General features: G+C 60.2%; 1 protein-coding gene and 3 long non-coding RNA genes across 8 annotated transcripts; all 4 read left to right on the forward strand.

Moving 5' to 3' along the window:
• Positions 1–16: 16 nt before the first annotated feature.
• On the forward strand, positions 17–5,166 carry LOC129737395 (uncharacterized). 2 transcript variants are annotated; one of them, XR_008735179.1, is made up of 8 exons: positions 17–224; positions 329–505; positions 749–901; positions 1,407–1,599; positions 3,009–3,710; positions 3,815–3,991; positions 4,235–4,387; positions 4,894–5,166. It is a non-coding gene; the product is annotated as an uncharacterized LOC129737395 (long non-coding RNA). The 2 variants fall into 2 exon arrangements; XR_008735178.1 differs by lacking the exon at positions 4,894–5,166 and having other exon boundaries at positions 4,235–4,755.
• A 4,549-nt stretch (positions 5,167–9,715) lies between these two features.
• On the forward strand, positions 9,716–11,996 carry LOC129737361 (uncharacterized). 2 transcript variants are annotated; one of them, XR_008735130.1, is made up of 4 exons: positions 9,716–10,674; positions 10,779–10,955; positions 11,199–11,351; positions 11,857–11,996. It is a non-coding gene; the product is annotated as an uncharacterized LOC129737361 (long non-coding RNA). The 2 variants fall into 2 exon arrangements; XR_008735129.1 differs by lacking the exon at positions 11,857–11,996 and having other exon boundaries at positions 9,722–10,674; positions 11,199–11,719.
• A 1,244-nt stretch (positions 11,997–13,240) lies between these two features.
• On the forward strand, positions 13,241–15,494 carry LOC129737364 (uncharacterized). Of its 2 annotated transcripts, XR_008735135.1 has the most exons (4): positions 13,241–14,157; positions 14,262–14,438; positions 14,682–14,834; positions 15,340–15,494. It is a non-coding gene; the product is annotated as an uncharacterized LOC129737364 (long non-coding RNA). The 2 variants fall into 2 exon arrangements; XR_008735134.1 differs by lacking the exon at positions 15,340–15,494 and having other exon boundaries at positions 14,682–15,202.
• A 338-nt stretch (positions 15,495–15,832) lies between these two features.
• Positions 15,833–20,344, forward strand: TSNAXIP1 (translin associated factor X interacting protein 1). 2 transcript variants are annotated; one of them, XM_055726807.1, is made up of 4 exons: positions 15,833–16,037; positions 17,255–17,385; positions 18,830–18,936; positions 20,097–20,344. In XM_055726807.1, exons 1-4 carry the CDS (start codon positions 15,848–15,850, stop codon positions 20,314–20,316), a joined length of 648 nt encoding a protein of 215 aa, XP_055582782.1. In that variant the 5' UTR covers positions 15,833–15,847; the 3' UTR covers positions 20,317–20,344. The 2 variants fall into 2 exon arrangements, 1 of the variants encoding a protein (XP_055582782.1); XR_008735133.1 differs by having other exon boundaries at positions 15,975–15,991.
• The last annotated feature ends 171 nt before the right edge of the window (positions 20,345–20,515 follow it).

Genomic DNA, 20,515 nt, shown 5'->3' on the forward strand with positions numbered 1-20,515 from the left:
TTACGCCGGAATTCCGACGGTAACGCCAATGCCACGTGTTAGCCTTTCTCCAGCAGCTCTTCAGAGCAGAGTGAGCCTTAAGAATCGGATTGCCTTTTAACGAAATTCGAAACAAAGCGGCGGGGTGAAGCGGCTGGAAGCGTCCTGCCAGTCTGCCGTGGGTATCGCTGCCGTGCGTGTTACCTGCCTGTCTGCCGATCGCTCCTGCCTCTTGTTGTGGCCCGGTAATTCCTCTGGGGAAGGCGTTGGGCTCTGACTGCAGCGCACCCCGACTGCCTCCTGACCCCGGCGAGACGTGATCGGTGTTTGCCTTCCTCCCCTTTCACAGGGCCTCGGCTGTTGCGTGCAGAGAAGCTGTCAGCCTTGTGAGAGAGCACGCCGCCGGCAAGCGCATCGTGGTGCTTCGGTACCGAGCTGAGGCCGCAGGCGTCCGTCTTTTGTTTGCGGAAAGGGATCGCGAGGAAAGGTTGCTGGCCTCGGAGGGGGAGAGGTGGCGGGGGAACAGGTAGGAGGCAGCTCTTTCAACCGGTTTTAGGCTTAACTCCTGGGTGCCTGAGCACGGTTCTGGGCTTCGGGGGGTTGGCTTTCGGCTTTTCGCCTTCAGCGCGTCCTCCGTCACCGCTGTCGGCGCGCGCTGAGCTGCGGCTCAGGGGACTGCGGCGATACAGGCCGTGTGCGTGCCAGCCGTCCTCAAGGCTAGAGCTGTATTCTGCTTGTTACCCTGATGAAAGCGTTTCTTTTTTTCTAGGGGGCGTTCCCACAAGGCAGTGGTGTGGAGCCGAAGGGGACTGCGATGGAACGGTGACGGAGCCGTTTGGACCGAGTCTTGAAGATAGATCTCTCTGGTTTTTGTCCGAGGAAACTGCGTCTCGAGACGGTCCTATCGCTCGCTGGCAACGTGGTAGGAAACTGCTTTGTTGATCTTGACGGCGCAGTGTGTTGGGAGTATTAAGATTCCTCGAGAGATCAGAAGCGAGTAGGTTGTTTCTCTAAGGGAAAGGGGAATAGGCCTGTATCGTTAAAGGAAAGACTCAGAGTGGGTTTTGTTTCTCTTAAGTACAAAGCGCCCCATCTCAAGGGATTGCAAAGTCTGAAACGATGGTTCAAAAGCAGACTTGTGCTGTTTGCAAAGCGTCTGTTGCACTGCTCAAAGACAAAAGACGCTCACCCGAGAAAGTTTTTGGAAACCGATGTCCGATAGGCACGGGGAAAGAGCTGGAGAGGTTTACGTATCGTCTGTCGAATTCTGTTCTCTTTCGTGCCCTTCCATTTTACAATAAAAACATTCGTGACCCCTTTTCCCGTTCAGGCACTGTTGCTAGTGTTTTTATAAGGGGGGAAAAAAAAGCGTATGCCTGGTCTCTCGAGTGATTATTATTTTTTATTTTTTTTTTCTTTTTCTCTAGACTAGTGGAATCGAGAATGTTCGCTGTAAGAACTTCATCCACCGGGATGGGAAGCCAGGCAACTTCCGAACGGGCCGTGGGCAGAGTTCCCTTCTTGATGCCATGCCTCTAATAAACTGTGCAGTCTGGTTAGCTAGACGGGCTGCAGTACCCAATTTTTTTCGCCAGGTGGCAGCACCGCCTCCCAGGCGGAGTAAGGGCAGCGCATGCGCAGACGCGGCTTGACGCCGAAGGGGCGGGGCTTCCGGCCCCGTGCGTCTGGGCCGATGACGCAATCCCGCTTTGGCGCATGCGCAGAAGGGCTTTCTGGCCAAGGAAGGTCGGCGCATGCGCAGAAGCGGCTTTGACCCTTAGGGGCGGGGCTTCCGGCCCCGTGCGTCCGGGCCGATGACGCAATCCCGCTTTGGCGCATGCGCAGAAGGGCTTTCTGGCCAAGGAAGGTCGGCGCATGCGCAGAAGCGGCTTTGACCCTTAGGGGCGGGGCTTCCGGCCCCCTGCGTCTGGGCCGATGACGCAATCCGGGTTTGGCGCATGCGCAGAAGCCTTTCTGGCCGACCGAGGGCGGCGCATGCGCAGAAGCGGCTTTGACCCCCTAGGGGCGGGGCTTCCGGCCTCGTGCGTAGGGGCAGATGGCGCATCCGGCCCGGGAAAGGTGGGTTCACTCCCGGCCCGCGCGGCGCGCTGGAGCGGCCGTGGAGGTGCGGAGCCTTCGCCGGGAGCCCGGAAGACTTTCGGGCCGGGACGTGCGGCGGCGCGCTCGGGCTGAAGGGCGGCCGGGGGCCGGCGGGCAGCGGCCCGGTCGGGGGGGATGTGGCGGCCCGGCGCTCGGCCGCGGCAGGGAGCGCCTGGTGCCGGCGGCGGGCGGGCTGAGGCAGGCGGGCGGCCCGGCCCGGGACCGGCGGGGCTGCCGCCGGTTCTCGTCTCCCCGGCAGGGACGGTGGTCAGCGGGCTCCTCACGGGGCTGCCCTTTTCTGGGTGGGTGGTTTTTTGTTTGTTTGTTTGTTTTTTTGTTTTTTTTTTTTTCTCTCGGAGCCGCGCCGCTACCTCGGCGAGGAGCGGCGGCAGGCGGGGCGGCCCCGGTGCTCGCTCGTGGCGGCGGCGCCCGGGAGAGGGGTCGGCCCGCGCCGCCCCGCCGCCCACCCGCCGCCGCCTGCGGGCTGCCCGGGCAGCCGCCGCAGCCCTGCGCGGGGCTTTGTCTTTCCCCCAGCCGCTGGCCTGAGCCGTGGCAGCCGGCTGGGGCTGCCGGCCCCCGCGGGCCGCAGAGAGGCTGCCTCGGGGCCTGCGGTAACGCTGTCGCGGGGGGGGGGGGGGGGGTGTGGGGGTGGTGTGTGTGTGTGGCTCAGGAGCCTCTTCCCGCCCCTGCGAGCGGGCCAGAGCAAGAAAAGGCAGCCGGCAGCGGAATCCCCAGCCGTCGCCCCCGACTGCTGCTTTCTCCGCAAGCCTTTTAACTGCCGGGGAGGGCTGGGAGGCAGCGGCAGCTCAGGTGTCTGGCTGATCTTGTGTCGTGACAGTCAGCTCCGGGGCCGGAGCAGCCGAGGGGAAGAGGCCTTTTGGTTTGCTTCCCAGCGAAACGGGGGTCTTTTGTTTTCCCTTTGTCCCTAGGTTCGTCCGGAAGCGTCCGTCGACAAGTCAAGGGGAGCGGAACCGAAGGTCGCTCGAGATGTTACTTCGCCACGCGTGCCTCGTGCTTGCGAGTCGGACTGCTGACTACGGAGGGATCCCTTTTGTAGCCGCCGAGGGCCCGCGAGGCTCCGTGTGCCCGCCGCTGCCGAGTGCTGCGCTGCGGCTCGGGCAACGGCCGGGGAGGAATTGTCGGTCCCTCGTGGTAACGCAGCCGGGCCTGCTAGGCGCTTAAAGCAGCGCGTCCGGCCGGGCAGTATTGTTTTCCGAGGCTGTAAAGGAGCCCGAGGTATAAACCCGCTTTACGTTTCCGTACGGCGGTGCGCTTTGTCGGAGAGCTGGGCCCTACTGACGGAGCTGGCACAGGGTTCCCGCGGGACTCCGGCTTTGCCCGTCTCGTGGAAAGGCTCCAGAGCCTGCTTGGGAAGCCGCTTGACAAGGCACGGCTTTGCCGTGATTTTTACGCCGGAATTCCGACGGTAACGCCAATGCCACGTGTTAGCCTTTCTCCAGCAGCTCTTCAGAGCAGAGTGAGCCTTAAGAATCGGATTGCCTTTTAACGAAATTCGAAACAAAGCGGCGGGGTGAAGCGGCTGGAAGCGTCCTGCCAGTCTGCCGTGGGTATCGCTGCCGTGCGTGTTACCTGCCTGTCTGCCGATCGCTCCTGCCTCTTGTTGTGGCCCGGTAATTCCTCTGGGGAAGGCGTTGGGCTCTGACTGCAGCGCACCCCGACTGCCTCCTGACCCCGGCGAGACGTGATCGGTGTTTGCCTTCCTCCCCTTTCACAGGGCCTCGGCTGTTGCGTGCAGAGAAGCTGTCAGCCTTGTGAGAGAGCACGCCGCCGGCAAGCGCATCGTGGTGCTTCGGTACCGAGCTGAGGCCGCAGGCGTCCGTCTTTTGTTTGCGGAAAGGGATCGCGAGGAAAGGTTGCTGGCCTCGGAGGGGGAGAGGTGGCGGGGGAACAGGTAGGAGGCAGCTCTTTCAACCGGTTTTAGGCTTAACTCCTGGGTGCCTGAGCACGGTTCTGGGCTTCGGGGGGTTGGCTTTCGGCTTTTCGCCTTCAGCGCGTCCTCCGTCACCGCTGTCGGCGCGCGCTGAGCTGCGGCTCAGGGGACTGCGGCGATACAGGCCGTGTGCGTGCCAGCCGTCCTCAAGGCTAGAGCTGTATTCTGCTTGTTACCCTGATGAAAGCGTTTCTTTTTTTCTAGGGGGCGTTCCCACAAGGCAGTGGTGTGGAGCCGAAGGGGACTGCGATGGAACGGTGACGGAGCCGTTTGGACCGAGTCTTGAAGATAGATCTCTCTGGTTTTTGTCCGAGGAAACTGCGTCTCGAGACGGTCCTATCGCTCGCTGGCAACGTGGTAGGAAACTGCTTTGTTGATCTTGACGGCGCAGTGTGTTGGGAGTATTAAGATTCCTCGAGAGATCAGAAGCGAGTAGGTTGTTTCTCTAAGGGAAAGGGGAATAGGCCTGTATCGTTAAAGGAAAGACTCAGAGTGGGTTTTGTTTCTCTTAAGTACAAAGCGCCCCATCTCAAGGGATTGCAAAGTCTGAAACGATGGTTCAAAAGCAGACTTGTGCTGTTTGCAAAGCGTCTGTTGCACTGCTCAAAGACAAAAGACGCTCACCCGAGAAAGTTTTTGGAAACCGATGTCCGATAGGCACGGGGAAAGAGCTGGAGAGGTTTACGTATCGTCTGTCGAATTCTGTTCTCTTTCGTGCCCTTCCATTTTACAATAAAAACATTCGTGACCCCTTTTCCCGTTCAGGCACTGTTGCTAGTGTTTTTATAAGGGGGGAAAAAAAAGCGTATGCCTGGTCTCTCGAGTGATTATTATTTTTTATTTTTTTTTTTCTTTTTCTCTAGACTAGTCGAATCGAGAATGTTCGCTGTAAGAACTTCATCCACCGGGATGGGAAGCCAGGCAACTTCCGAACGGGCCGTGGGCAGAGTTCCCTTCTTGATGCCATGCCTCTAATAAACTGTGCAGTCTGGTTAGCTAGACGGGCTGCAGTACCCAATTTTTTTCGCCAGGTGGCAGCACGGCCTCCCAGGCGGAGTAAGGGCAGCGCATGCGCAGACGCGGCTTGACGCCGAAGGGGCGGGGCTTCCGGCCCCGTGCGTCCGGGCCGATGACGCAATCCCGCTTTGGCGCATGCGCAGAAGGGCTTTCTGGCCAAGGAAGGTCGGCGCATGCGCAGAAGCGGCTTTGACCCTTAGGGGCGGGGCTTCCGGCCCCGTGCGTCCGGGCCGATGACGCAATCCCGCTTTGGCGCATGCGCAGAAGGGCTTTCTGGCCAAGGAAGGTCGGCGCATGCGCAGAAGCGGCTTTGACCCTTAGGGGCGGGGCTTCCGGCCCCCCGCGTCTGGGCCGATGACGCAATCCGGGTTTGGCGCATGCGCAGAAGCCTTTCTGGCCGACCGAGGGCGGCGCATGCGCAGAAGCGGCTTTGACCCCCTAGGGGCGGGGCTTCCGGCCTCGTGCGTAGGGGCAGATGGCGCATCCGGCCCGGGAAAGGTGGGTTCACTCCCGGCCCGCGCGGCGCGCTGGAGCGGCCGTGGAGGTGCGGAGCCTTCGCCGGGAGCCCGGAAGACTTTCGGGCCGGGACGTGCGGCGGCGCGCTCGGGCTGAAGGGCGGCCGGGGGCCGGCGGGCAGCGGCCCGGTCGGGGGGGATGTGGCGGCCCGGCGCTCGGCCGCGGCAGGGAGCGCCTGGTGCCGGCGGCGGGCGGGCTGAGGCAGGCGGGCGGCCCGGCCCGGGACCGGCGGGGCTGCCGCCGGTTCTCGTCTCCCCGGCAGGGACGGTGGTCAGCGGGCTCCTCACGGGGCTGCCCTTTTCTGGGTGGGTGGTTTTTTGTTTGTTTGTTTGTTTTTTTGTTTTTTTTTTTTTCTCTCGGAGCCGCGCCGCTACCTCGGCGAGGAGCGGCGGCAGGCGGGGCGGCCCCGGTGCTCGCTCGTGGCGGCGGCGCCCGGGAGAGGGGTCGGCCCGCGCCGCCCCGCCGCCCACCCGCCGCCGCCTGCGGGCTGCCCGGGCAGCCGCCGCAGCCCTGCGCGGGGCTTTGTCTTTCCCCCAGCCGCTGGCCTGAGCCGTGGCAGCCGGCTGGGGCTGCCGGCCCCCGCGGGCCGCAGAGAGGCTGCCTCGGGGCCTGCGGTAACGCTGTCGCGGGGGGGGGGGGGGGTGTGGGGGTGTGTGTGTGTGGCTCAGGAGCCTCTTCCCGCCCCTGCGAGCGGGCCAGAGCAAGAAAAGGCAGCCGGCAGCGGAATCCCCAGCCGTCGCCCCCGACTGCTGCTTTCTCCGCAAGCCTTTTAACTGCCGGGGAGGGCTGGGAGGCAGCGGCAGCTCAGGTGTCTGGCTGATCTTGTGTCGTGACAGTCAGCTCCGGGGCCGGAGCAGCCGAGGGGAAGAGGCCTTTTGGTTTGCTTCCCAGCGAAACGGGGGTCTTTTGTTTTCCCTTTGTCCCTAGGTTCGTCCGGAAGCGTCCGTCGACAAGTCAAGGGGAGCGGAACCGAAGGTCGCTCGAGATGTTACTTCGCCACGCGTGCCTCGTGCTTGCGAGTCGGACTGCTGACTACGGAGGGATCCCTTTTGTAGCCGCCGAGGGCCCGCGAGGCTCCGTGTGCCCGCCGCTGCCGAGTGCTGCGCTGCGGCTCGGGCAACGGCCGGGGAGGAATTGTCGGTCCCTCGTGGTAACGCAGCCGGGCCTGCTAGGCGCTTAAAGCAGCGCGTCCGGCCGGGCAGTATTGTTTTCCGAGGCTGTAAAGGAGCCCGAGGTATAAACCCGCTTTACGTTTCCGTACGGCGGTGCGCTTTGTCGGAGAGCTGGGCCCTACTGACGGAGCTGGCACAGGGTTCCCGCGGGACTCCGGCTTTGCCCGTCTCGTGGAAAGGCTCCAGAGCCTGCTTGGGAAGCCGCTTGACAAGGCACGGCTTTGCCGTGATTTTTACGCCGGAATTCCGACGGTAACGCCAATGCCACGTGTTAGCCTTTCTCCAGCAGCTCTTCAGAGCAGAGTGAGCCTTAAGAATCGGATTGCCTTTTAACGAAATTCGAAACAAAGCGGCGGGGTGAAGCGGCTGGAAGCGTCCTGCCAGTCTGCCGTGGGTATCGCTGCCGTGCGTGTTACCTGCCTGTCTGCCGATCGCTCCTGCCTCTTGTTGTGGCCCGGTAATTCCTCTGGGGAAGGCGTTGGGCTCTGACTGCAGCGCACCCCGACTGCCTCCTGACCCCGGCGAGACGTGATCGGTGTTTGCCTTCCTCCCCTTTCACAGGGCCTCGGCTGTTGCGTGCAGAGAAGCTGTCAGCCTTGTGAGAGAGCACGCCGCCGGCAAGCGCATCGTGGTGCTTCGGTACCGAGCTGAGGCCGCAGGCGTCCGTCTTTTGTTTGCGGAAAGGGATCGCGAGGAAAGGTTGCTGGCCTCGGAGGGGGAGAGGTGGCGGGGGGAACAGGTAGGAGGCAGCTCTTTCAACCGGTTTTAGGCTTAACTCCTGGGTGCCTGAGCACGGTTCTGGGCTTCGGGGGGTTGGCTTTCGGCTTTTCGCCTTCAGCGCGTCCTCCGTCACCGCTGTCGGCGCGCGCTGAGCTGCGGCTCAGGGGACTGCGGCGATACAGGCCGTGTGCGTGCCAGCCGTCCTCAAGGCTAGAGCTGTATTCTGCTTGTTACCCTGATGAAAGCGTTTCTTTTTTTCTAGGGGGCGTTCCCACAAGGCAGTGGTGTGGAGCCGAAGGGGACTGCGATGGAACGGTGACGGAGCCGTTTGGACCGAGTCTTGAAGATAGATCTCTCTGGTTTTTGTCCGAGGAAACTGCGTCTCGAGACGGTCCTATCGCTCGCTGGCAACGTGGTAGGAAACTGCTTTGTTGATCTTGACGGCGCAGTGTGTTGGGAGTATTAAGATTCCTCGAGAGATCAGAAGCGAGTAGGTTGTTTCTCTAAGGGAAAGGGGAATAGGCCTGTATCGTTAAAGGAAAGACTCAGAGTGGGTTTTGTTTCTCTTAAGTACAAAGCGCCCCATCTCAAGGGATTGCAAAGTCTGAAACGATGGTTCAAAAGCAGACTTGTGCTGTTTGCAAAGCGTCTGTTGCACTGCTCAAAGACAAAAGACGCTCACCCGAGAAAGTTTTTGGAAACCGATGTCCGATAGGCACGGGGAAAGAGCTGGAGAGGTTTACGTATCGTCTGTCGAATTCTGTTCTCTTTCGTGCCCTTCCATTTTACAATAAAAACATTCGTGACCCCTTTTCCCGTTCAGGCACTGTTGCTAGTGTTTTTATAAGGGGGGAAAAAAAAGCGTATGCCTGGTCTCTCGAGTGATTATTATTTTTTATTTTTTTTTTCTTTTTCTCTAGACTAGTCGAATCGAGAATGTTCGCTGTAAGAACTTCATCCACCGGGATGGGAAGCCAGGCAACTTCCGAACGGGCCGTGGGCAGAGTTCCCTTCTTGATGCCATGCCTCTAATAAACTGTGCAGTCTGGTTAGCTAGACGGGCTGCAGTACCCAATTTTTTTCGCCAGGTGGCAGCACCGCCTCCCGGGCGGAGTAAGGGCAGCGCATGCGCAGACGCGGCTTGACGCCGAAGGGGCGGGGCTTCCGGCCCCGTGCGTCTGGGCCGATGACGCAATCCCGCTTTGGCGCATGCGCAGAAGGGCTTTCTGGCCAAGGAAGGTCGGCGCATGCGCAGAAGCGGCTTTGACCCTTAGGGGCGGGGCTTCCGGCCCCGTGCGTCCGGGCCGATGACGCAATCCCGCTTTGGCGCATGCGCAGAAGGGCTTTCTGGCCAAGGAAGGTCGGCGCATGCGCAGAAGCGGCTTTGACCCTTAGGGGCGGGGCTTCCGGCCCCCCGCGTCTGGGCCGATGACGCAATCCGGGTTTGGCGCATGCGCAGAAGCCTTTCTGGCCGACCGAGGGCGGCGCATGCGCAGAAGCGGCTTTGACCCCCTAGGGGCGGGGCTTCCGGCCTCGTGCGTAGGGGCAGATGGCGCATCCGGCCCGGGAAAGGTGGGTTCACTCCCGGCCCGCGCGGCGCGCTGGAGCGGCCGTGGAGGTGCGGAGCCTTCGCCGGGAGCCCGGAAGACTTTCGGGCCGGGACGTGCGGCGGCGCGCTCGGGCTGAAGGGCGGCCGGGGGCCGGCGGGCAGCGGCCCGGTCGGGGGGGATGTGGCGGCCCGGCGCTCGGCCGCGGCAGGGAGCGCCTGGTGCCGGCGGCGGGCGGGCTGAGGCAGGCGGGCGGCCCGGCCCGGGACCGGCGGGGCTGCCGCCGGTTCTCGTCTCCCCGGCAGGGACGGTGGTCAGCGGGCTCCTCACGGGGCTGCCCTTTTCTGGGTGGGTGGTTTTTTGTTTGTTTGTTTGGTTGGTTGTTTTTTTTTTTTTCTCTCGGAGCCGCGCCGCTACCTCGGCGAGGAGCGGCGGCAGGCGGGGCGGCCCCGGTGCTCGCTCGTGGCGGCGGCGCCCGGGAGAGGGGTCGGCCCGCGCCGCCCCGCCGCCCACCCGCCGCCGCCTGCGGGCTGCCCGGGCAGCCGCCGCAGCCCTGCGCGGGGCTTTGTCTTTCCCCCAGCCGCTGGCCTGAGCCGTGGCAGCCGGCTGGGGCTGCCGGCCCCCGCGGGCCGCAGAGAGGCTGCCTCGGGGCCTGCGGTAACGCTGTCGCGGGGGGGGGTGGGGGGGTGGGGGTGTGTGTGTGTGGCTCAGGAGCCTCTTCCCGCCCCTGCGAGCGGGCCAGAGCAAGAAAAGGCAGCCGGCAGCGGAATCCCCAGCCGTCGCCCCCGACTGCTGCTTTCTCCGCAAGCCTTTTAACTGCCGGGGAGGGCTGGGAGGCAGCGGCAGCTCAGGTGTCTGGCTGATCTTGTGTCGTGACAGTCAGCTCCGGGGCCGGAGCAGCCGAGGGGAAGAGGCCTTTTGGTTTGCTTCCCAGCGAAACGGGGGTCTTTTGTTTTCCCTTTGTCCCTAGGTTCGTCCGGAAGCGTCCGTCGACAAGTCAAGGGGAGCGGAACCGAAGGTCGCTCGAGATGTTACTTCGCCACGCGTGCCTCGTGCTTGCGAGTCGGACTGCTGACTACGGAGGGATCCCTTTTGTAGCCGCCGAGGGCCCGCGAGGCTCCGTGTGCCCGCCGCTGCCGAGTGCTGCGCTGCGGCTCGGGCAACGGCCGGGGAGGAATTGTCGGTCCCTCGTGGTAACGCAGCCGGGCCTGCTAGGCGCTTAAAGCAGCGCGTCCGGCCGGGCAGTATTGTTTTCCGAGGCTGTAAAGGAGCCCGAGGTATAAACCCGCTTTACGTTTCCGTACGGCGGTGCGCTTTGTCGGAGAGCTGGGCCCTACTGACGGAGCTGGCACAGGGTTCCCGCGGGACTCCGGCTTTGCCCGTCTCGTGGAAAGGCTCCAGAGCCTGCTTGGGAAGCCGCTTGACAAGGCACGGCTTTGCCGTGATTTTTACGCCGGAATTCCGACGGTAACGCCAATGCCACGTGTTAGCCTTTCTCCAGCAGCTCTTCAGAGCAGAGTGAGCCTTAAGAATCGGATTGCCTTTTAACGAAATTCGAAACAAAGCGGCGGGGTGAAGCGGCTGGAAGCGTCCTGCCAGTCTGCCGTGGGTATCGCTGCCGTGCGTGTTACCTGCCTGTCTGCCGATCGCTCCTGCCTCTTGTTGTGGCCCGGTAATTCCTCTGGGGAAGGCGTTGGGCTCTGACTGCAGCGCACCCCGACTGCCTCCTGACCCCGGCGAGACGTGATCGGTGTTTGCCTTCCTCCCCTTTCACAGGGCCTCGGCTGTTGCGTGCAGAGAAGCTGTCAGCCTTGTGAGAGAGCACGCCGCCGGCAAGCGCATCGTGGTGCTTCGGTACCGAGCTGAGGCCGCAGGCGTCCGTCTTTTGTTTGCGGAAAGGGATCGCGAGGAAAGGTTGCTGGCCTCGGAGGGGGAGAGGTGGCGGGGGAACAGGTAGGAGGCAGCTCTTTCAACCGGTTTTAGGCTTAACTCCTGGGTGCCTGAGCACGGTTCTGGGCTTCGGGGGGTTGGCTTTCGGCTTTTCGCCTTCAGCGCGTCCTCCGTCACCGCTGTCGGCGCGCGCTGAGCTGCGGCTCAGGGGACTGCGGCGATACAGGCCGTGTGCGTGCCAGCCGTCCTCAAGGCTAGAGCTGTATTCTGCTTGTTACCCTGATGAAAGCGTTTCTTTTTTTCTAGGGGGCGTTCCCACAAGGCAGTGGTGTGGAGCCGAAGGGGACTGCGATGGAACGGTGACGGAGCCGTTTGGACCGAGTCTTGAAGATAGATCTCTCTGGTTTTTGTCCGAGGAAACTGCGTCTCGAGACGGTCCTATCGCTCGCTGGCAACGTGGTAGGAAACTGCTTTGTTGATCTTGACGGCGCAGTGTGTTGGGAGTATTAAGATTCCTCGAGAGATCAGAAGCGAGTAGGTTGTTTCTCTAAGGGAAAGGGGAATAGGCCTGTATCGTTAAAGGAAAGACTCAGAGTGGGTTTTGTTTCTCTTAAGTACAAAGCGCCCCATCTCAAGGGATTGCAAAGTCTGAAACGATGGTTCAAAAGCAGACTTGTGCTGTTTGCAAAGCGTCTGTTGCACTGCTCAAAGACAAAAGACGCTCACCCGAGAAAGTTTTTGGAAACCGATGTCCGATAGGCACGGGGAAAGAGCTGGAGAGGTTTACGTATCGTCTGTCGAATTCTGTTCTCTTTCGTGCCCTTCCATTTTACAATAAAAACATTCGTGACCCCTTTTCCCGTTCAGGCACTGTTGCTAGTGTTTTTATAAGGGGGGAAAAAAAAGCGTATGCCTGGTCTCTCGAGTGATTATTATTTTTTATTTTTTTTTTCTTTTTCTCTAGACTAGTCGAATCGAGAATGTTCGCTGTAAGAACTTCATCCACCGGGATGGGAAGCCAGGCAACTTCCGAACGGGCCGTGGGCAGAGTTCCCTTCTTGATGCCATGCCTCTAATAAACTGTGCAGTCTGGTTAGCTAGACGGGCTGCAGTACCCAATTTTTTTCGCCAGGTGGCAGCACCGCCTCCCGGGCGGAGTAAGGGCAGCGCATGCGCAGACGCGGCTTGACGCCGAAGGGGCGGGGCTTCCGGCCCCGTGCGTCTGGGCCGATGACGCAATCCCGCTTTGGCGCATGCGCAGAAGGGCTTTCTGGCCAAGGAAGGTCGGCGCATGCGCAGAAGCGGCTTTGACCCTTAGGGGCGGGGCTTCCGGCCCCGTGCGTCCGGGCCGATGACGCAATCCCGCTTTGGCGCATGCGCAGAAGGGCTGTCTGGCCAAGGAAGGTCGGCGCATGCGCAGAAGCGGCTTTGACCCTTAGGGGCGGGGCTTCCGGCCCCCTGCGTCTGGGCCGATGACGCAATCCGGGTTTGGCGCATGCGCAGAAGCCTTTCTGGCCGACCGAGGGCGGCGCATGCGCAGAAGCGGCTTTGACCCCCTAGGGGCGGGGCTTCCGGCCTCGTGCGTAGGGGCAGATGGCGCATCCGGCCCGGGAAAGGTGGGTTCACTCCCGGCCCGCGCGGCGCGCTGGAGCGGCCGTGGAGGTGCGGAGCCTTCGCCGGGAGCCCGGAAGACTTTCGGGCCGGGACGTGCGGCGGCGCGCTCGGGCTGAAGGGCGGCCGGGGGCCGGCGGGCAGCGGCCCGGTCGGGGGGGATGTGGCGGCCCGGCGCTCGGCCGCGGCAGGGAGCGCCTGGTGCCGGCGGCGGGCGGGCTGAGGCAGGCGGGCGGCCCGGCCCGGGACCGGCGGGGCTGCCGCCGGTTCTCGTCTCCCCGGCAGGGACGGTGGTCAGCGGGCTCCTCACGGGGCTGCCCTTTTCTGGGTGGGTGGTTTTTTGTTTGTTTGTTTGGTTGGTTGTTTTTTTTTTTTTCTCTCGGAGCCGCGCCGCTACCTCGGCGAGGAGCGGCGGCAGGCGGGGCGGCCCCGGTGCTCGCTCGTGGCGGCGGCGCCCGGGAGAGGGGTCGGCCCGCGCCGCCCCGCCGCCCACCCGCCGCCGCCTGCGGGCTGCCCGGGCAGCCGCCGCAGCCCTGCGCGGGGCTTTGTCTTTCCCCCAGCCGCTGGCCTGAGCCGTGGCAGCCGGCTGGGGCTGCCGGCCCCCGCGGGCCGCAGAGAGGCTGCCTCGGGGCCTGCGGTAACGCTGTCGCGGGGGGGGGGGGGGGGGGGTGGGGGTGTGTGTGTGTGGCTCAGGAGCCTCTTCCCGCCCCTGCGAGCGGGCCAGAGCAAGAAAAGGCAGCCGGCAGCGGAATCCCCAGCCGTCGCCCCCGACTGCTGCTTTCTCCGCAAGCCTTTTAACTGCCGGGGAGGGCTGGGAGGCAGCGGCAGCTCAGGTGTCTGGCTGATCTTGTGTCGTGACAGTCAGCTCCGGGGCCGGAGCAGCCGAGGGGAAGAGGCCTTTTGGTTTGCTTCCCAGCGAAACGGGGGTCTTTTGTTTTCCCTTTGTCCCTAGGTTCGTCCGGAAGCGTCCGTCGACAAGTCAAGGGGAGCGGAACCGAAGGTCGCTCGAGATGTTACTTCGCCACGCGTGCCTCGTGCTTGCGAGTCGGACTGCTGACTACGGAGGGATCCCTTTTGTAGCCGCCGAGGGCCCGCGAGGCTCCGTGTGCCCGCCGCTGCCGAGTGCTGCGCTGCGGCTCGGGCAACGGCCGGGGAGGAATTGTCGGTCCCTCGTGGTAACGCAGCCGGGCCTGCTAGGCGCTTAAAGCAGCGCGTCCGGCCGGGCAGTATTGTTTTCCGAGGCTGTAAAGGAGCCCGAGGTATAAACCCGCTTTACGTTTCCGTACGGCGGTGCGCTTTGTCGGAGAGCTGGGCCCTACTGACGGAGCTGGCACAGGGTTCCCGCGGGACTCCGGCTTTGCCCGTCTCGTGGAAAGGCTCCAGAGCCTGCTTGGGAAGCCGCTTGACAAGGCACGGCTTTGCCGTGATTTTTACGCCGGAATTCCGACGGTAACGCCAATGCCACGTGTTAGCCTTTCTCCAGCAGCTCTTCAGAGCAGAGTGAGCCTTAAGAATCGGATTGCCTTTTAACGAAATTCGAAACAAAGCGGCGGGGTGAAGCGGCTGGAAGCGTCCTGCCAGTCTGCCGTGGGTATCGCTGCCGTGCGTGTTACCTGCCTGTCTGCCGATCGCTCCTGCCTCTTGTTGTGGCCCGGTAATTCCTCTGGGGAAGGCGTTGGGCTCTGACTGCAGCGCACCCCGACTGCCTCCTGACCCCGGCGAGACGTGATCGGTGTTTGCCTTCCTCCCCTTTCACAGGGCCTCGGCTGTTGCGTGCAGAGAAGCTGTCAGCCTTGTGAGAGAGCACGCCGCCGGCAAGCGCATCGTGGTGCTTCGGTACCGAGCTGAGGCCGCAGGCGTCCGTCTTTTGTTTGCGGAAAGGGATCGCGAGGAAAGGTTGCTGGCCTCGGAGGGGGAGAGGTGGCGGGGGAACAGGTAGGAGGCAGCTCTTTCAACCGGTTTTAGGCTTAACTCCTGGGTGCCTGAGCACGGTTCTGGGCTTCGGGGGGTTGGCTTTCGGCTTTTCGCCTTCAGCGCGTCCTCCGTCACCGCTGTCGGCGCGCGCTGAGCTGCGGCTCAGGGGACTGCGGCGATACAGGCCGTGTGCGTGCCAGCCGTCCTCAAGGCTAGAGCTGTATTCTGCTTGTTACCCTGATGAAAGCGTTTCTTTTTTTCTAGGGGGCGTTCCCACAAGGCAGTGGTGTGGAGCCGAAGGGGACTGCGATGGAACGGTGACGGAGCCGTTTGGACCGAGTCTTGAAGATAGATCTCTCTGGTTTTTGTCCGAGGAAACTGCGTCTCGAGACGGTCCTATCGCTCGCTGGCAACGTGGTAGGAAACTGCTTTGTTGATCTTGACGGCGCAGTGTGTTGGGAGTATTAAGATTCCTCGAGAGATCAGAAGCGAGTAGGTTGTTTCTCTAAGGGAAAGGGGAATAGGCCTGTATCGTTAAAGGAAAGACTCAGAGTGGGTTTTGTTTCTCTTAAGTACAAAGCGCCCCATCTCAAGGGATTGCAAAGTCTGAAACGATGGTTCAAAAGCAGACTTGTGCTGTTTGCAAAGCGTCTGTTGCACTGCTCAAAGACAAAAGACGCTCACCCGAGAAAGTTTTTGGAAACCGATGTCCGATAGGCACGGGGAAAGAGCTGGAGAGGTTTACGTATCGTCTGTCGAATTCTGTTCTCTTTCGTGCCCTTCCATTTTACAATAAAAACATTCGTGACCCCTTTTCCCGTTCAGGCACTGTTGCTAGTGTTTTTATAAGGGGGGAAAAAAAAGCGTATGCCTGGTCTCTCGAGTGATTATTATTTTTTATTTTTTTTTTCTTTTTCTCTAGACTAGTGGAATCGAGAATGTTCGCTGTAAGAACTTCATCCACCGGGATGGGAAGCCAGGCAACTTCCGAACGGGCCGTGGGCAGAGTTCCCTTCTTGATGCCATGCCTCTAATAAACTGTGCAGTCTGGTTAGCTAGACGGGCTGCAGTACCCAATTTTTTTCGCCAGGTGGCAGCACGGCCTCCCAGGCGGAGTAAGGGCAGCGCATGCGCAGACGCGGCTTGACGCCGAAGGGGCGGGGCTTCCGGCCCCGTGCGTCCGGGCCGATGACGCAATCCCGCTTTGGCGCATGCGCAGAAGGGCTGTCTGGCCAAGGAAGGTCGGCGCATGCGCAGAAGCGGCTTTGACCCTTAGGGGCGGGGCTTCCGGCCCCGTGCGTCCGGGCCGATGACGCAATCCCGCTTTGGCGCATGCGCAGAAGGGCTGTCTGGCCAAGGAAGGTCGGCGCATGCGCAGAAGCGGCTTTGACCCTTAGGGGCGGGGCTTCCGGCCCCCTGCGTCTGGGCCGATGACGCAATCCGGGTTTGGCGCATGCGCAGAAGCCTTTCTGGCCGACCGAGGGCGGCGCATGCGCAGAAGCGGCTTTGACCCCCTAGGGGCGGGGCTTCCGGCCTCGTGCGTAGGGGCAGATGGCGCATCCGGCCCGGGAAAGGTGGGTTCACTCCCGGCCCGCGCGGCGCGCTGGAGCGGCCGTGGAGGTGCGGAGCCTTCGCCGGGAGCCCGGAAGACTTTCGGGCCGGGACGTGCGGCGGCGCGCTCGGGCTGAAGGGCGGCCGGGGGCCGGCGGGCAGCGGCCCGGTCGGGGGGGATGTGGCGGCCCGGCGCTCGGCCGCGGCAGGGAGCGCCTGGTGCCGGCGGCGGGCGGGCTGAGGCAGGCGGGCGGCCCGGCCCGGGACCGGCGGGGCTGCCGCCGGTTCTCGTCTCCCCGGCAGGGACGGTGGTCAGCGGGCTCCTCACGGGGCTGCCCTTTTTTGGGTGGGTTTTTTTTTGGTTTTTTTTTTTTTTTTTTTTTGTCTCTCGGAGCCGCGCCGCTACCTCGGCGAGGAGCGGCGGCAGGCAGGGCGGCCCCGGTGCTCGCTCGTGGCGGCGGCGCCCGGGAGAGGGGTCGGCCCGCGCCGCCCCGCCGCCCACCCGCCGCCGCCTGCGGGCTGCCCGGGCAGCCGCCGCAGCCCTGCGCGGGGCTTTGTCTTTCCCCCAGCCGCTGGCCTGAGCCGTGGCAGCCGGCTGGGGCTGCCGGCCCCCGCGGGCCGCAGAGAGGCTGCCTCGGGGCCTGCGGTAACGCTGTCGCGGGGGGGGGGGGGGGGTGTGGGGGTGTGTGTGTGTGGCTCAGGAGCCTCTTCCCGCCCCTGCGAGCGGGCCAGAGCAAGAAAAGGCAGCCGGCAGCGGAATCCCCAGCCGTCGCCCCCGACTGCTGCTTTCTCCGCAAGCCTTTTAACTGCCGGGGAGGGCTGGGAGGCAGCGGCAGCTCAGGTGTCTGGCTGATCTTGTGTCGTGACAGTCAGCTCCGGGGCCGGAGCAGCCGAGGGGAAGAGGCCTTTTGGTTTGCTTCCCAGCGAAACGTGTGCGTGCCAACCGTCCTCAAGGCTAGAGCTGTATTCTACCCTAAGAGAAGCTTTCCGTAATACTATGCTTCCGTTAGGACGCAATTTTCTCGAGTTCCCCCCACCTCAGGGTGATTTTCCCACACCCCTAACCCCAACCCCTAAGCCCACCTGCAACACCCCATTTTCTCCTAGGCTTTTAGGAGTGCCCTGAGAGGTGCTTGCAGGGTGTTCCATTTTGCCTTAGACAGCTTAGGAGACCAACCAAATGCCTGGAGATCTGTATCTATCGTTAGGCTCCTAGTGGGATTCACACAAAACCAGTATGTGTGGGCACATTCTCCTAGCAGCTCGGTGTCTTTTTGCTGTTGCAGCGGTGATTCCAGGCGGAGCTGACCAGTGGGGTTCTCTGGCTGAGGGGAAGACCAGCAGTCAGCTGGTGGATGTTCTTCTGGAAGAAATAGCAACGGGAGCTCTAAGAGAGAGAAATGGCTTCCCTGCATGGGTATGTGGAAGCTTTCTTCACTGCTTGTTTCCACTGAGATTAATTGGTAATAAATACCCATTAGGAAGGTGGGAGAATTACTTTCACAGCCGGTGTCTTCAATATTCACCACCTTCTTAGTGTAAACACTGAAAACTTTAAAGCCAGGAAAACTCAGGTGCACTAGAAAAGCTGAAACGGTGAGCATACTGAAGACATAGCTGAAGTAGCCACACTTTACAATGATGCCACGTGAACCACCGGACATGCAGGTATTTCTAGTGGGCTCGAGCCCCTGCTAATGCTGCGCTATATGGCCAAGCCAAAGGAACAGCTTCCTGCTGCGGAAAAGCCTCATCCTCCTCCCCTCTCCCTGCCCCGGTACTGGTGGCCGTGACCGGGAAGTGTCCAGCAGAGCAGTATTTGGGTTTTCCCGGGTTACTTCTCTGCTGACGAGATTAATGCAGACAAGCGCCAGAATGACTAAGTAGCAAGACTACATTGTAAGGAATGACTGCTTCTTGTGGCATGAGGAAGTTCATTCAACTCACAATGTCCCATTGCACCGTACCCCAGCACATGGGGGAAGCAGGCAATGATACAGGGACAAGGAAGCGTTGCAAGAATTCTTCACGTCATACTAAGCACGACTGTATCCAGAGGTTCTCTCTGGGATAGAGTAGCATTTCTTTGATCCTTCGACATCTTTTCCTCAGCCTTTCCAGAAGCTTGAACTGTTTTCCCTGCCATTCCTGAAAGGTATTTCCAAGGAAGATCTTTCCTTTTCTGGTTTTGTTGGGCAGAACCTCTCAGAGAGTCCCATTTTTTTTCCACCCTGGAGCACTCGAGACAAGTTGCAAAGGTGCTGACAGATGTGTTTTGTAGTACTGCGAGACCCACACAAATGACCTATCCCTAATTTAATCCCTAAGGTGCTGACAGATGTGTTTTGTAGTACTGCGAGACCCACACAAATGACCTATCCCTAATTTAATCCCTAAATCCCTAAAACAAATGTAATCCTTAATTAAATCTCTACTTTAATCCCTAAAATTTAAGTAACGTCAGTTTAATTCTTTGAATAAGGATAAGTTGTCAATGAGGTCTTCAGTGCTGTACCTGCTTGCATCAACTAGTTCTTGGATTGGCTCTTTCCTTTTCAGGAGAATGGGATTAAATTAGGGATTAAATTAGTTTTATCAGACTAGCTAGGGTTATCAGACTAACAAAGCTGGAGTGCCCACCACAAGCTCTAACACCTGAAGGCCCTCTGCAGACAATGGCAGTGCAAGCTTGTGCCTTTTCTGTGATGGGAGTTTTTCCCATGTTCTTTCTCTTTATTTCCACTTTTCACGTGGAAATTCCATTTCTAGGAGAGCCGCGTTATTTTCGTGCACATTGAGAGGCAGCTCCTATGCAGACCGGAACACATGTTCGGTGCTAACACAGCTGTAATTTCTTTCAGGAGGAGGAGGGGAGCGCTGAAGCTTTCGTGGCCAAGCCCCGGAGCCAGGATGTCGGGGAGAAGCAGGAGTATCTGAGCCAGCTGAAGAACAAGCTGGGAGATCTACTGTAAGTATGGAGGGAAGGGGCTGATGGGGACAGTAGCTCAGGACCGCGCGTGCAGAGGGAACCCCGCAGTGGACGCAGTGTGCGTGGCCAGCGCAGGCCTCCCTGCGCTACAGGGCTGTGCCCGTTGCAGTGAATGCCGAGACCTGGCTGAGCCCGGCTCTGCGGAACACTGCGAGCAGCAGTCCCCGACCCAAAGAACTTTGGCGTGGCAGACAGCGAGCAGAGATCCGTTGTACCACTAATCCCCTTCGGTACAGTGCTCCTCTGTCGCGACGGAGGGAAGACACAGTCAATCAATATGAGTGATCAGCAGACTTCGTTTATTGTACCTTACAGTCACCTTTTATGCCTTGTTATAATTAGCTCATACGTATTACAAAAGTTAAGCTCATTATTGGTGAGTTGCCTAAATATCAAGCCCACCCCTAGTTTCTCTTCTGTAGTTATCTGTTCCCACCTGCAACATTCTTTTCCCACCGAAATCTTCCTGTTATTGTGTAACAAGAACAGCCAAAGGCAGCGTATTTGTGCTTTACTTCAGATAAGCTGAGAGCGATGCGCATTTTTGTCCAGCCAGCTAGACTATGTTTATGTGAACTTTTCCAGCTAGCCAGTTATCCACACTCCTCAGCTCTCCAAAAATAGCGGTAAAATCCTGTACATCTTCAGAGACTGGTTCTGAGGAGTGGGAAGAGCAAATAGGACTGACAACGGGTGCAAATCTGAGAAATAATTCCACCTCAAAACAAGAGGCAATTACTGCATTGAAAAAAAGTCTGGTGCCACACCGAGCACCGAGGAGAACGCCAGAGGTGGGCAGGTGCCTGTGAAGTGAAATCCTGTCCAACGTGGGCACTGGATTAGCAAGAAGTACAGTTCTGTAATAAGGGATATCAATGCACAATAGAGTGAAATTAAGGTCTTCCCAGGTTATCATCAATCTAAGATTTCTTAACTTCCATTCAGTTTGACGTTTAGCATTCACCAGTCTTTATTGCACATGTGTTTAACAACGGGATGCTAGTAGAGGCAGAGATGACTGTATTAAAAGACATCTCTGCTCTGCATTTCGGGCAGCATGGATTCTCACTGTGACACAAGTAAGTAAATGTTCTTTTCACATACCACAACGTAATGGTGACTGTGTTGTTTTGGAACAGAGAGGGGAAGGCAGATGATCTGAAGACTGCTTTCTGTGCGATTGATCCCGGTATCGACGATCAGACGCTAGATACCTACATTGACCTGCCAGACCAAGAAGATGTGCCTGTGGAAACTGCACTCGAGAGGCTGCTTGCTGGATATGCGAGACGAGTAGGGCCCTCGCCCAGGGAGGGAAGCACGACAGGCTTTGGAGGGGAGGAAGGAGACTTCCAATAATAAGAATAAATGGACTGTTTGATCTACAGGTTTGGGTGCCAAGCCGAGAGTTGGAGTTACTGCGTTAAATACTTCTTCCCATGGCATATGGAGGTACAGCTCGTAAGAGCTGAGTGGGCGGGCTAGCTTGAGCTATCGGAAGCACTTTCATCTTAAGCAGCACAGCACTCCAGGACAATTTTACAGCCTCTGCAGAGTC

Source organism: Falco cherrug, chromosome 14 (genome assembly GCF_023634085.1).
Source record: "Falco cherrug isolate bFalChe1 chromosome 14, bFalChe1.pri, whole genome shotgun sequence".
In the NCBI taxonomy this organism is placed as follows: Eukaryota; Metazoa; Chordata; class Aves; order Falconiformes; family Falconidae; genus Falco; species Falco cherrug.

Coding starts and splice junctions, on each gene's coding strand:
- TSNAXIP1 (XM_055726807.1), top strand. CDS start 15,848: ATGACGCAATCCGGGTTTGGCGCATGCGCAGAAGCCTTTCTGGCCGAC. Junction 16,038..17,254: donor GCGCTGGAGCGGCCGTGGAG/GTGCGGAGCCTT, acceptor TTGCTGTTGCAG/CGGTGATTCCAGGCGGAGCT. Junction 18,937..20,096: donor AACAAGCTGGGAGATCTACT/GTAAGTATGGAG, acceptor GTTTTGGAACAG/AGAGGGGAAGGCAGATGATC.